The sequence below is a fragment of the Hydra vulgaris genome, chromosome 12 (assembly GCF_038396675.1).
Source record: "Hydra vulgaris chromosome 12, alternate assembly HydraT2T_AEP".
NCBI classification, from domain to species: Eukaryota; Metazoa; Cnidaria; class Hydrozoa; order Anthoathecata; family Hydridae; genus Hydra; species Hydra vulgaris.
The window spans coordinates 22,987,501-23,002,026 of NC_088931.1; the positions used below are offsets into that span (position 1 = coordinate 22,987,501).

The 14,526-nt window shown below is 30.6% G+C and overlaps 1 protein-coding gene across 1 annotated transcript in view; it reads left to right on the forward strand.

Annotated features, from left to right (window-relative positions):
• Nucleotides 1-14,526, forward strand: part of LOC100204482 (DCN1-like protein 4) — a 45,059-nt gene extending 30,533 nt beyond the window's left edge. The window contains exons 6-9 of the mRNA XM_065812581.1: nt 876-984; nt 1,073-1,177; nt 1,632-1,737; nt 14,316-14,526. Of these exons, the coding sequence (XP_065668653.1) occupies nt 876-984; nt 1,073-1,177; nt 1,632-1,737; nt 14,316-14,374 (379 nt within the window). The 3' untranslated portion in view covers nt 14,375-14,526. The remainder of the gene's footprint in view (nt 1-875; nt 985-1,072; nt 1,178-1,631; nt 1,738-14,315) is intronic.

A 14,526-nucleotide genomic window follows, 5' to 3' on the forward strand; every position in this document is an offset into this window, starting at 1 on the left:
TAGGTAAAAGTGTGGGAAAAGTACTTTTTCAATGTTTTTTAATTTTTTTTTAAATGTATAATTAATTTTTTAACTTTTAACTCCAAAACACAATTTTTGACAATTATTTTGAAATAAGTTGAACTCAGTACTACCAGAGGTGTTTTGGTGATCAAATGGAGCAAGCGCTTTACCACGACACCAATATCACAAGGTTTCTCAAGGATGTGTTGTCTAAAACTTCTATTGATATTGCTCATTAATAGAAATTTATTTTTTACCAACCTGAATATTTTTCAGGTTTTTTTAACAATATTTTATCTATTAAAAAGGTTTTCAAATTTGGTTTGATATTTTTAACTAAACAAAAAAATTTCAACTTCATTGTTGTTGATCTTCCTTATTTTTCTTATTACTCCAATACTCTGTTTATTAATTATTATTTGTCTTATTATTCCAATCTTGTCTTATTACTCCAATAATCTGTTAGAGTTAAGAGAAATAATACTTTTAAATCAAATCAATTTTCTTGTGTCTTTCTCATTGAAGTTATGTTTGGTAGCTTCAATATATAAATTTGTAAAGTATTATTATTTCAAATATGATAACTCTAGCATTTAAAAGGAGATAATAATTTTGCATTGTTAAAACAATCATGATTGTATCTTAAAAACCATCAATTTTCATTAATTTCTTTATAAGTTTTTATAAAAAAAATAATATCTTGTAAAATAGATTTCCAATGTATTTCATAAAAAGTTTTTAAAGTTTAATTTTTTTGTTTAAAAATGTTAAGCAGATGTTTTAAAGAATCAGGGGAGTCTTTTTCCTTGTAAATCAGCTCAATTTTTGCAACTGGATGAAATATTTTGAAAGGTTGTTTTATTACTTTTTAGATGTGACAGTATAATAAAACTAAAGTCAATGTTGAGTTCTCTCCGTGATTTATTGAAAGATGGTGCTCATTTCAAAAAGATATACAGATATGCATTTGATTTTTCACGGGTGTCAATAATTTTTTCTATACAAGCAAATGTTTTTTTAAAGTTTTAAAGGTTTCAATTATTTTGTTTTTATGTTTGTTTGTTTATAGGATAAAGATCAAAAAAGTCTTGATATTACTACAGCAAAAGCAATGTTACTGCTTCTGTTAAATAATTCTTGGTCTCTTATTTCTGATTTCATTGAGTTTCTTAATGTAAGTTTTTACATATATTAAAGTTTCATTATCAATATGAATAAAAAATCAAATAGTTTAATGATTTATGGGTTATTTTGATATTTTTATTAGGTCATTTAAAAAAAAACTCTGAACTTAGAAACACAAAAAAAATGTCTCTGTGAACTCTTGTTAAATAAGACAAACCACAATGCATAGATTTGTTTAAAGTATGAGAAATTAAACACATTTTTTTAATTTTATATTGTTATAGCAAAATATATGATTGAAGTTTATGATATATAATTCTAAATCAAAATATATGATTGAAGTTTATGATATATAATAGAATGCAATATGTTATTTCATTTTTTTTAAATAGTATTTTTTATTAAATAGTATTTATTATTACTATTTTTATAGCATTATATAATAGTGTGTTTTAACTTTTTTAAATTTTTTACTTCATTTTTTTCATTCATTTTTTTAACAGCAATCAAAGTATAAAATTATAAACCGTGATCAATGGAATAGTTTACTGGAGTTTGTTCGAACAGTTTCCTTATCCGATTTCCCTAAATATGACGAAACTGGAGCCTGTAAGATTTTTTATAAAAATATTACATAGTAGTTTATTTAGTTTTACGTATAAAAATACAGACTTGCAGTGCATAAGAAAATTAATCTAAAAATTAGGTGCATGTTTCACTAAATTCTCTCATCATCACAATTTATATATTTATTTTTTTTATTTGCTTTTAACATTATGTTTTATATTGCTATATTATTGTATACATTATAGTATGTTGTATAGGATAATGTTTAGGCAAGGTGGGGTTCTATGGGTAATATGAATCGTATTGATATTTATCAATTTTTCTAAAGTACAGGTCAGGTTCACGGTCATAACAATCACCCTGCTTCTAGTATTATGGAACCCAGTACTACCTGCCCCATAACCTGCTGCCTTGTAGAGTGTGCTTTTTTAGGCAAAGGCTAGAAGAAACAAACTCTGATCTAAAAAGATGTTAGAGATGGTGTCTCAATAAAAATACTCATCTTGGGCAGATTCAAAGTCATGTCAGGTACTACTGGTAACTTGTAACCCAATGCAACCTGTTCCATATCTTGCTGCCTTGTGGCATTTGCTTTCTAAGCAAAGGCTGGAAGGAGTTTGCTTCCTGTCATCAGTACTATTTACAATCAGTCATGTCTATAGTAATATATACATATTAGCAATATACCGATAGCACTTTTTTAGCCAATGCCGATACCAATGGATGAGAAAAGGCTAATACCAATGCCAATGTTGATAAATAACTAATTATTAAAATTTTGGAAATTCAAAACCATAAAGCTTTAAATCGTGTAATCTTTTTCATGGAATCAGTACTGGTAAAAAATACTTGGACCCAAATCAGAGTCAAATCATTATTTTAAAAATGTTAGCAAAACTCTTTTAGCTTTTTTTTCTATGAAAAGAAAACTTTGAAAGAAAAATACAGTATTAGAGGAATGCTTTTTATTTTAATTTTAAAAATAAAATGGTACCAGCTTTTTTTTTTTTAAACATCTTTGTTTCCAACAATGCTTCAAGCAATTACTATTAGAGTTAGAAGTTACTGGAAGAGAAAAGATAAAGTTTATAGAGCAAGATTATACGAATCAGAAAAACAAGATGAAGAAAGCGAATTCCAAAGAACTGATGTTCAAGGAAAAAAACTACATAAGTAAGAATTTTCGGAGCACTTTGAAACAGTCACAGTAAAAGAATGAGACTTAAGTGAATGACAAGTAACACAAAAATGAATTTTAGTAGATGGCATAGGATATACTAGCTCTTAGTATTTGTAAAAAAGAGATAGAGAAGCAACATTACGACAATGTGATAATGGTTGGAGGTTGACTGCAAGAGCAGGTCCAACTATGTTTACTATGCGTTTTTGCACCTTGTCTATAGGAGAAAGAACATCATTAGAAGATCCACTCCAGATCTGGCAACGGTATTCCATACAAGGACGGATTTAAGATTTATAGACATAAAAAATAGAATCCAGAGTAAGAAAGTATCTAGCATGATAAAGAGAAGCAACCTTAGCAGATGCTAATCTTGCAATGTATTTGATATATGGTTTCCAAGAAAGATCGGAAGTTAATCCTAGAAGATGAAGGGTAGATCATATATCAAGTACATTACCGTTCATAAATATGGGAAGATCTAAATTATTGTGATAACGATTGGCTGAAAAAATTGGGTTTTATCTGAATTAAAGTTCACCAGCCACTGCACTATATGTTTTGGGGTGGCCAATATCCAAAAAAAAGTTGTCTTAGATTTTTGAAAACTAAATTCCTACTGCTTTAAAATACTCAGGTTAATGAAAATACAAAATATTTTTACTCTGGTGATATTAATCCCAGTGATAGTGACCATCAAAGTCAAAAATGGTTGCTAAATTTAAGTTTTCAAAAAAAAAATATATGTTTTTGTTTTTCTTGCAGTGTTTCGTGAATAATTTTTTTTTTCTGTTAATTTATTTATATATTAAAGAGTATCAAATTATATACGTCTTAAAATGCTCAAGAAAAAAAAAACTTTTTTCTTTTACAATTTTCTTGATTTTTAAGCCAAAAAAAAAGTTTAAATCACAACTTCCAACTTCCGTGAACTCGCAAAAAATATAGTATCAAAAGGTATTGATCAAACTTTTTTAACAATTTTTAAGAAATTAAAAAATTAGCTGCGACCATGCAAGAAATTTCTATTTGAAGTTTGCGCTACTTGGATTAAAGTCAATTTTCAATTTTTTGTTTTCCTAAGTGATAATTGATCAAAAGTCTACATAAGACTTTGTATTCAATAATCAATTGAAAATGATAGTTTATTATTTATAATTGACATTTAATTAGGTATTTATTTGCATGTGTTATTATCCCATGCTTAAAATTAACATTCCATGCTTGAAATTAACATAATTAAAAAAAAAAAATTTAAAAGCAATGGATTTTACAACTAAAAATATTATTAGCTGTTTCAAATACTCAACAAAAGAAGAAAATATAAGCAATGCTTTACTTTTCATATCTTCTAGAGTTTGTATGAGTGATGGTAAAAAAAAAACTTGGTACAAAAGTTAAATGGAGTTGAATCGAATTACCAAAGGTTTTGGAGAGATTCATCAAGAAACACATTTTTTTTTGGAAAAGAAACCCGAAAAATGGTTAAATCAAAAGTTTGAAATAGACTTTTCATTATTGGAATTATGGAATATAAATGGCCGACCAAAAAAAGATTTTGATGATATGAGTAAGAGAAGTAAATGTTGGATAATTGCAGGAGAGCATACAAATTCAAATTTTGATTCAATTGAAAAATCATTACTTATAGTCCGTAGAAAAGTATATAATCAAAAAGATTTTTCTTTATTAACACATGTTTTGATGACATGTGTTAACACATGTCATCAAAAATCATAAAGATTCACATCATATGTTTGTTCAGTTGTCAAATGACAACGGTAAAGTGACAGCTGAAGAAGCCACTGCAATAATAATTGATGTAGATCTTAGCGTATTTGGCTATAAACGAATCCAACAGGCATCTAAAATAAGATATCCATCTTATTCAACAGTTGAAAAAGCACTTAAGTTGTGTGGTCCACAGGATAATCACTTGGAAGTTAGTGATTTAAAGAGTCAAAGTAGATTTACAAGCACTTATGAATCATACCGCTGAAAGAATCGCTGAAAAAAATGAGGCAAAAAGAAATAATGGATTATTTGGATATCAGTAACAAACTAAATGAAAATATGCTGCTTTTAAATATTTGGGATATGGATCTACTGGGCAGGCTTTGTACAACCAAGTGTTTTCCGATTTTGTTGACAGTCAAGATTCAAACATGTTTGCAGTTATAACAACACCTTTGAGGTTTAGTGTGTCAAATTCAAAAAATGACTTTTTGTGGACCAGCTTAATGCCTCTTAGTGTAAGATCTTATAGGCCAATTGAACTTCATTACATCAAAGAAACTGCCATAGTCATTTTAGGAAAAAAATATCAAATAGAAAATGAAATTTTGGATTTGCATTTAGTGAATATTGAATTGGTTAATAGGAAGTTTTTTATTATTGATTTCAATTTTATTTGGTGCATGATTGATGGAAAGGTTTTAGCAATTATAACAAACACATCATCAACGCAGTGCTGTTGTATTTGCGGAGCTACACCAACTGCAATGACTTGTTTGAGGAACTTTCTAAGTGGATTTACAGCAAAAAAAGGTACTCTTATCTATAAGATATCTCCGTTACATGCTTGGATAAGATTTCTAGAGTGTCTTTTACATATTTCATACTGACTCGAATTCAAAAAATGAAGAGTAACCAAAGAATTCAAAACAGTATACAATAACAAAAAGAAATTTATCCAGCAATTAATGTTCAAAAGGAAGCATCTCCGAGTTAATTTTCTTGCAGTTAGTGGAGCAGGAACATCTACTACCGGAAATGTTTGCAGAAAAGCGTTCTCTGACCCAAAAGAACTAAGCGAAATATTATGGATTGATAAGACAATTATTAAAATGTTCAAAAATATCTCAATTGCAATAAGTTGTTAGCAAACATTGAATCCCGAGTTATTTGAGCTATACTGTAAAACAGTAAACCGCCAATATTTAGATCTGTATGATTGGTATAAAATGCCATTAACAGTTCACAAAGTTCTTGCACATGGAGTAGAAATAATGATAAACTTGCCAGTTCCCTTGGGAGTTTTAGCCATGGAAGCATCTAAATGTCGAAACAAGTATTACAGACGACATCTTGAACTACATGCTCGTAAATGTTCAAGACAAGCAAATTTTAAAGATGTCTTTAACCATAAATGAGTTCTATCTCCTTGGAATCTAGACGGACAAAGAAAGTTGTGCTCAAACTTCCAGAAAAAGTAAAGACTTTTTTAATTTTAGAAGTGGACAATAAGGTATTAATAAAACTGACAGAACTAGAATCTTCAGACTTAAAACTATCGGAACCAACAGAAATGATTATATTAGAAGATGAAATAATAAACAATTTAGAAGCTACTAATGAAGATTATTTGGAAGATGAAAACATTGACGTGTGAAATAAATATAGCAATATTAAAAGTAAAAATTGTGAAAAATTATTACTTTGAAGAAAGTTTTTTAAATGTTCTCTTTTTAAAAATTAAAACAAGTTTGTAACTTTTTGTAGAAGTACTAGTGTCCTCTTAGGTATTTATGGCCTCCTACACAGTTTACTAATTAGATCTGTGAGGGTAATGGGTTATCTTTACAAGTTACCTGCTCCAACGAAACAATATAATTAATAATAATATAATCAGTGGCGCGGCTAATTGTTCGGAGTTGTCCCCTAAAAAAACAGTCAACAAGGCCCAACAAATCTTAAAAATTTTTCCTTCATTAAGTTTAACTATTTACAAAAAAAAAAAATTCGAAATTTGTACTTTTATAAAAAACTCTTAAAATTGGATCAAAATGCAGCATCGTCCTGGTGTTTGAACTAAATAAGTTAATAATTGTTAGTTTAAATGACATAAAGATAAAAAAATTAAATAAAAATTATTACTTTCTTCAAAACTATTTTCGGCCACCCTTTGTATAAAATTACAACATAGTGCACTGTGAGCACTCGCTGCAGCAAAAGTGAGATCCTTTTCAAGCTCCAATGCCCCCTCCAGGCAATCACAGAGTGTTGGCTTCTTATCAAGACAAGAATAAATTTAATTAAGCAGTTTACTTAACATGTGATTCCAAAAAATCTGGACAAATTAAACTCTAAAATATTTTTAGAAAGATGACTTATTTTTTAAGTTTTGAACGATGTTTCAAAAAGAGCAATGTTCTTAGAGTAATATTACAAAAAATTACAAGTTTTCCATTCCTTGTCTGCGAACTGTATCAACTCTTGTAAAACTCTCCTTACCAAATCGATGTACGCGCTCAATGTCGACATGTTTGAAGCAGTAGTTGATACAATTCCTCAGTTGGATTAAATTTTTAGCTTCCCAACAATTAGCATATACTGCTCTCTTGATTTCATTCCAAAAATCTTCAATAGGTCGCAATTCTGGTACATTTGCAATATTTTGACTTCTGGGCACATATTTGACATTTTTGGACCTCAAAAATTCTTGAACTTTTTTTGAGTAGTGAGATGATGCAGGGTCAGGCCAAAAAACTATTTCATCGTCTTTATGAACAGTCTCTATAAATGGGAGCAAACATGATCTCAAACACTTGTCTATGTGCACATTTTCATTGACAGCTTGACCGGAAGGTGCAACATAATGCTTTGACAACCCCTTTGAAGAAATTGCAACCCAAACCAATAATTTTTGTTCAAATTTTATTTTATTTTTAATTTAACATCATTTGGTGTCGTAGTAACATCTGATGAATAAAATCCACTGTTTCCTGAAATATTACAATTACTTAATATAAAATATGATTCATCGTCAATGATCACCTGTTTTTTTCGAAAAATTTCAACCAATTTAGAGCACTTTGGACGAACAAGAGATTGTTGTTCAGGAGTTCTTTTTGGAGCCTTAATTTTTTTATGATAATGAATGATTGTCTTCTGCTTTATCGTTTTGCATATTTATGATTGATTGACATTGAATTTTTTAGCAAGAGAACGTTGACTGATTCCATGTTGATGGTCGATTTTTTTTTCCAATTGTTTGATCTTCTTTTTTGTCATCTTAACTGCTTTCCTATCGCTTCCAACTTGTCGTTCGGGTAATATGTTGTTGCCTTTTCGTTTTAGAATATTGTAAAGCATAGATCTTGGAATACTACTCGCCTTCTTACGTCATCTTGTTTCGAAGTTACTTTTTTCATCATTTCAAATTTGTTGCTCAGTATAAAATTAATGAGTTTTGTAGAGAATTTAATTTTCTACAAAATGGCGTGCGAGCCAATCAAAATTGATAAATTTACGCGGAGAAAAAATGGCGGGAAGTTTGTCCAGATTTTTTGGAATCACATGTTAGATATCTAATCAACAATCATATGTTGTTTAGATATCTAAATTATTTTTAGATAATTAAGTTGTTTTTAAAATAATTTGATTTTGTGATGTTTGATCCCCACCATGTCTCTGGTAGTACCGCGTTCAACTTGTTTCTAAGTGCAGCAGCCTTGTTTGTCAATGTTTATGTTTCGGAGTTATAAAGTTGAGAGAGGATTGTAATCGTAACTAAAGTAACCTCCTTGACTGGAGTGAAAACAACATTATGGTAATAGAAGTATAAGTACATTCAGCTGCTAATTTAATTCAGCAGCTAAATTAAAGCTTATAAACATCATCTTAAGAATAAACAAAATCGCCTGTAAACAAAGTCAAAATAAACAATTTCTCAAAAAAATTCAGAGTAATGCACAAAGTTTAGTTAATTTATTAATTAATTATTATCATAATGCAGAATAAAAAAATATAATGCTATTGGTTTGAAAATTGGTAAATTAGTAAAAACAGGCGATGCTGATACCGATTGTGCAAAAAGTGGCAGATTAAGCCGATGCCGATCGGTACATCGATAATACATATATATATATATATATATATATATATATATATATATATATATATATATATATATATATATATATATATATATATATATATATATTTGTGTGTGTGTCTCTTATATAGTTTGAGGTGCCTTAGTTACTATTTTAGCTCGCCTGTCATCTAATTGTATGTGTGTTTGTGTTCTGTCTAAACCTCTGGCAAGGTGTTGACTCACCCATAAGTTGCTTTCTGTATGTTTGTATTCTGTCTGTTTATGTTTATATCTATGTTTGTGTTCTGTCTGAACCTCTGGCACAGTGTTTACTTACATGTAAGTTACTTTATGTATATATGTGTTCTGTTTAAATGTTCTGTTTAAATGTTTAATATTTTTCCTAATGCATTTCCAAAATATCATGTCAGATGTTTTAAGGTGCTGTTTGCAGGAAGTAGCTCCTTTTAATTACTCCTGGTCAGGTCAGGTTCAGAATCATCACGATCACCCTGCTACTGGTAATATGTAACCCAGTACTACCTGTCCCATACCCTGCTGCTTTGTAGAGTGTGCTTTTTTAGGCAAAATCTAGGAGAAACAAACTCCGACGTAAAATTCCCCTGCCTTGGAGCTCTTGGTTGAGTAAAGGCTAGAGATGGTGTCTTGATAAAAATACTCATCTAAAGCAGATGTTAACTGCATCCAACTACTGTCTTGTAGGAGGCCTCCTAGGCAAAAACTTTATGGGTAAGCAGAATAATTCTGTTGACCAGCCTCGAACCCCTTTTTCATCTATTAGGCTGGCGTAGATGTAAACCTGTGTTGAATTGTTTCCTGCCTATGATGATGAATGCTGGACCTTTATGACTTTTCTCATAGATTTTGCTTGTGTCTTTTTTTTAGTGGCTTTGCAACTCTTCCTGTTATCTCCTAATGAGGGTACAGCTCTAAAACTCAGTTTAATGGTTCTTAGGCTGGCTAGTAGTAAGGTTTCCTAACTCCATGGTAGCTCTCAGAGAGGCTGGTTTCATCAACAGCTGCAAAATATCAGAGTATTAACAGTGCCATGTTGCACATGGATGGTGTCCCTGTTGATGCTATGTTTTAACTTAGGGTAATCAACAGGAGTGAGAAAATTGCATAGCTCATTGCTTAGGAGGCCGTGCTCTATCCATGAATGAGTCTTAAATCTTGCCATAGGTAACCCAAAATATTAAACATAAAAAGCCATCCCCACCACCTTACTGCTTTAATATATCTTTTACTAATATTCTGACCTGCAAAGCAACCTTCCATCAGTTGAATCTTACCTATTGAAATTCAACAAATTTGCTTTAAATTCTGCTATTCCTTCTTCTGATCTCAGTGTTGATGGGTACTACCTTTAGATTCGCAAAGACTCCAATAGTCTTTGCGGTAGTGGTGTAGTGAAAGAGCAGTTGCTTCACAATTTAGAGGTTCTGAGTTCGATCCCCATTACATCCCTAGTAGTACCACCCTCAGCTTGTTTTTCCACGCAGCGGCCTTGTTCGTCAAGGTTTGTGTTTCGGAGTTTTAGAGTTGAGAGAGAGTTATAACCTCAAGTAAGTAGCCTCTTTGTCTGTAGTGACCTTCTCAATCTTGAGGAGGTGAACTAACAAAAAAAAAATAGTCAGATGCTTGGCTTGGGGGTATACATATGTATCAATTCACCTAATTGTCATGAAATCAGGTTTAAATCCTTTAACGATTCTTTTATGTGCTTCTGTTTAGCACCTTCTCACTCTATCACCTTTCTCTTTGTTCTTTATCATTCTCTTTTTTCCCAAGACTGCACTCTTTTAGATGTAATTTCTGATCAAATTGACCATGCTCTCTCTCTTTACTCTTCTGCCAATATTGTTGTTATTGATGACTTTAATGCTCATCACACTGAATGGCTAGGCTCTAACACCATTGACCCTAAAGCCTATAACTTCTGTATTTCTCAATCTCTTACTCAGATAGTTAACTTTGTGACTCATTTTCCTGACAACCTTAATCATTTGCCTTCACTCCTTGATTTATGTCTTGTTTCTGATCTTAACTTGTGTTCAGTTTCTCCTTCAGGTGGTTCTGACTATGCAATGATCTCTTTAAATCATCTCATACTTCTTTTTCAGACTTACCCTATCATTGCACTACTTACTACTACCCTAAAGCTGACTGAGTGTCTTTTCATGATTTTCTTTGTGGCATTTCTTGGGCTGATGGGCTGATTCCTTGGGCTGAATCCTCTCAGCTAAAAAATGTACCTCTTATGTAACCTCTTGAATTCAGACAGGAATAGAAGCTTTCATTCCTTCTCGTTGGTTCCGAGTCACGTCTCATTCTACTCCGTGGTTTTTACCCTCTTGAGCAGCTGCTATATCTAATTGTAATCATTTTTTTCATCTTTTTCAAAAGAACAACTCTCTTGAGAACAAACGGCTATTTATTATTGCAAGAAATTAATGTAAAAAAGTAGTGTCAGACACTAAGCTTCCATTATTCTCAGTTCACTAAATCTTGTATCTTATCTCAGAAGTTAGGCTCTTGAGACTTTTGGAAAATCTTGAATAGTGTCTCTAATAAAGGTAGGTCAAACATCCCATCTCTCATTCATGGAACAGATCTTTTTACCTCTCCCAAGGATATGGTAGACCTATTTGCAAAGAACTTTTCTTCTAATTCAACTCTTGAATCTTATGGCCTTTCTCTTCCTTCCATTCCAATTAAACAGATTAACCCATTGTTAGACATTCAAATCACTCCAGCTTCTGTTGCTAAGGTCATATCTCAATTGAACGGCTTGTGGTTCCGACAACATTCCTGTCATAGTCTTACAAAATTGTTCTCCAGAACTCACTTTAATTCTCTTTAAAGTATTTAATAAGTGCTTGACTGAGTCTTGCTTTCCTGCCTGCTGAAAAATGGCTGTTGTTCCAGTTTTCAAAAACTCTGGTGAGCGTTTTGATTTTTTCATTTATCGTCCGATCAGTCTTACTGTTATTAGCTAGGTTTTTGAGTCATTGATAACAAATTTCTTACATCCCATCTTGAGTCAAATAACTTGTCAGACAATTAATATGGTTTTTGATCCTCTTGCTGTACGGCCAACTTGCTAACTGCTGTGACTGAAAGATTTTATTGTGCATAAGTTGGAGGCGGAGAGTCTAAGGCTATTGCTCTTGACATATCTGAGGCTTTGGGCAAAGTTTGGCATGCTGGTCTTCTCCATAAGCTTGTTTCATATTGTGTATCTGGGAAAGTTTTTCAGATTATCAAATTGTTTCTTTCTAACTGGTTTATTAAAGTCATCCTCAAAGGCTAACACTCTTCTTTATTTCCAGTAACTTCTGGGGTACCTCAAGGTTCTATCCTTGGCCCTATTTTGTTTCTTATCTATCTTAATGATCTTCCCAACAACCTTACATCTAAAGTTGCTCTTTTTGCTGATGACTCAACTTTATATTCCTGTCTTGACAAAAAGTCTTCTCTTTTCAATCGCTTAGAACAGGCAGCTGATCTTGATCTTACTTCTGTAACAGATTAGGGCTTACAGTAGCTTGTAGTTTTTAACTCAAACAAAACTCAGTTATTTAATGCAAACAACTATCACAGTACTGTTGTCATTCTTATTTTAATGAGTGGCAACCCTCTCATTGAGTCCTTTTTTTTATGTCTTTTTGGATTATTGTTTACTACTGACCTTTCATGGAAACCATATATACAATTGATTGCTAAATTAGCAGGTAGTTTAAGATGGTATACCAGTGAATTTATTTGATTTGTTTTTAGCATTTTCTATACTTAAAATAGTATTCTTTATTTTCAATTTTTCAAAGCTTAATACACAATAAATACTGTAAAGTTATTTACACTAAAAATGTTATACAACTCTAAAGTAGTCTGTTTTGACCATTTGTAAATTGAGGGAGGGCCACTGTGTCATGTCACTGTGTCATCTAAGGCTATAATTTCTGAATCGTTGTACTTGGAAGTTACAAATTTCCAATTTTATCTATCTACATGATGCACATGACAATATGTAAAAATCAGGAATATCAGAGATGGTGATCCACAAAGTTTTCTTCAAATTGATCGAAATATAATAATTTGACCCTAAAATCGTTAATTCCTATAAGGTCAAGCTTTTGATTTAATCCTTCATAAAAAATCTCAAAGTTAATGAATTGTTGTTAAAATACTTACTTAAAATGCCAAAGAAACCTTGCATGCCCTCATTTGGTTAAAAAGTTTCTTAGTTTATATTTTTCAGTAAAGGAGCTAATTGAAATGAGTTTTTATTTTGAAATTTACAACATAACAATGGTTGTCGAGGATTGTTGAGTTTTTTTAGGTATTTTGGAATGAAAAGGAGCTCAGTATAATGCACGTGAAATGAAGGGGAGTTCGACAGCTAATTCAAGAGATATCTAACAGCCCAAAATTAAAAAGCGAAAGTTATTAGAAGCTACAAAAACAAACAGGAAAAAGTAAAGATCTATAAGAAAAAGATTTATTAACATTGTAGTTAAACATTTTTTTATAGAAAGATGTTAAGAGTTAAGCCAATTTTCCTAAAATTTTCAATTTTTAATTTAAATTTTTAGCTTTAATTGAAATATTATAAGATCTTTTGAAAAAGACGCTTCGATTATATTTATGGTGTAAGTTTAAATGAAGCATTATATAACGAATAAAAAATTTTTAAAATTTTTTATTCATACTGTTCCATTGTAAATCTGGTTATTATTAACAATTATTTTTTTAAAGAAAGTGTGTAAATATAAAAGCTTTTGATTTTAAGGATTCAGATGGTCATGATGTAGTGATATTTAATTTATGAAATTAAATAATTGAACAATTGAAACTAGTAGGCAACGCTGGGTAGCAGTTTTGAAGCATAGCACATCATCTTCTATAATCATAAGAACATGTGGTCATTTTTTCATTTTAAATTCTTCCGCTTTAAATTCTCCCTTTAATAAAATTTCTTAAGACTTTTTTAAGTAATTAAACGTTAATTTTGTTAAATATATATTAAACATGGTAAATTCTTATGTGACATGCTTTACATTTTTTAAGGAAATGTCAGATAAAAAGACTGTTTTGTATTTTTGATCAACTAATATAGTTAAGTTGCATAGTCAAAGATTTTAGTCATAATTTTTTATGAGTTGGTATATTTCAACAAAAAAAAAAAATGTTTGTGGCATAGACCCACATTTCTTCATAGACCCACTAAACGGGCTAATGTGTCATACTAACGGGTCTAATGACCCACATTCCCACATAAACCTCATTAAACGGGATAACGTGAGGCTATTAACCATAATTCAAAGACAGTAATTTAAAAAAATAATTCTTAGACACACTTAAAAGAAACTTACAAATAATGAATTTACGAAATTCACTAAAACTTATGCCTGTTTATTTAAAAAAATTTTTTTAGCAAATAAAAAAATTGGTTTGCTATATATATTTTTTGGTAAAAAGTGAACGCGAATAATTAAGTAAAAAAAGGCTGTGCTGTATGTTGTATGCATATTTTTATCCTTATGTTTTATATTTACCCTTTTACCTTTATGCTATATATTGACTATTTTTGTTTTAAAGGGCCAGTTATGCTTGATGAGTTTGTTCAATGGTATTTAGATAAAACGAAAATGTCTTGAATGTTCATGCTAGAAGTTGTGTTTAGCGCAGTTTTTAAATATGGAACTTACGGAAATATTTTTTAGCTGTTAATAGAAAATCTTATTTAGAGAATTAATTTTTCACTTCTAAAATGTTTTGTAAAAATTTTTTAACTGTTTCCGAAAGAATA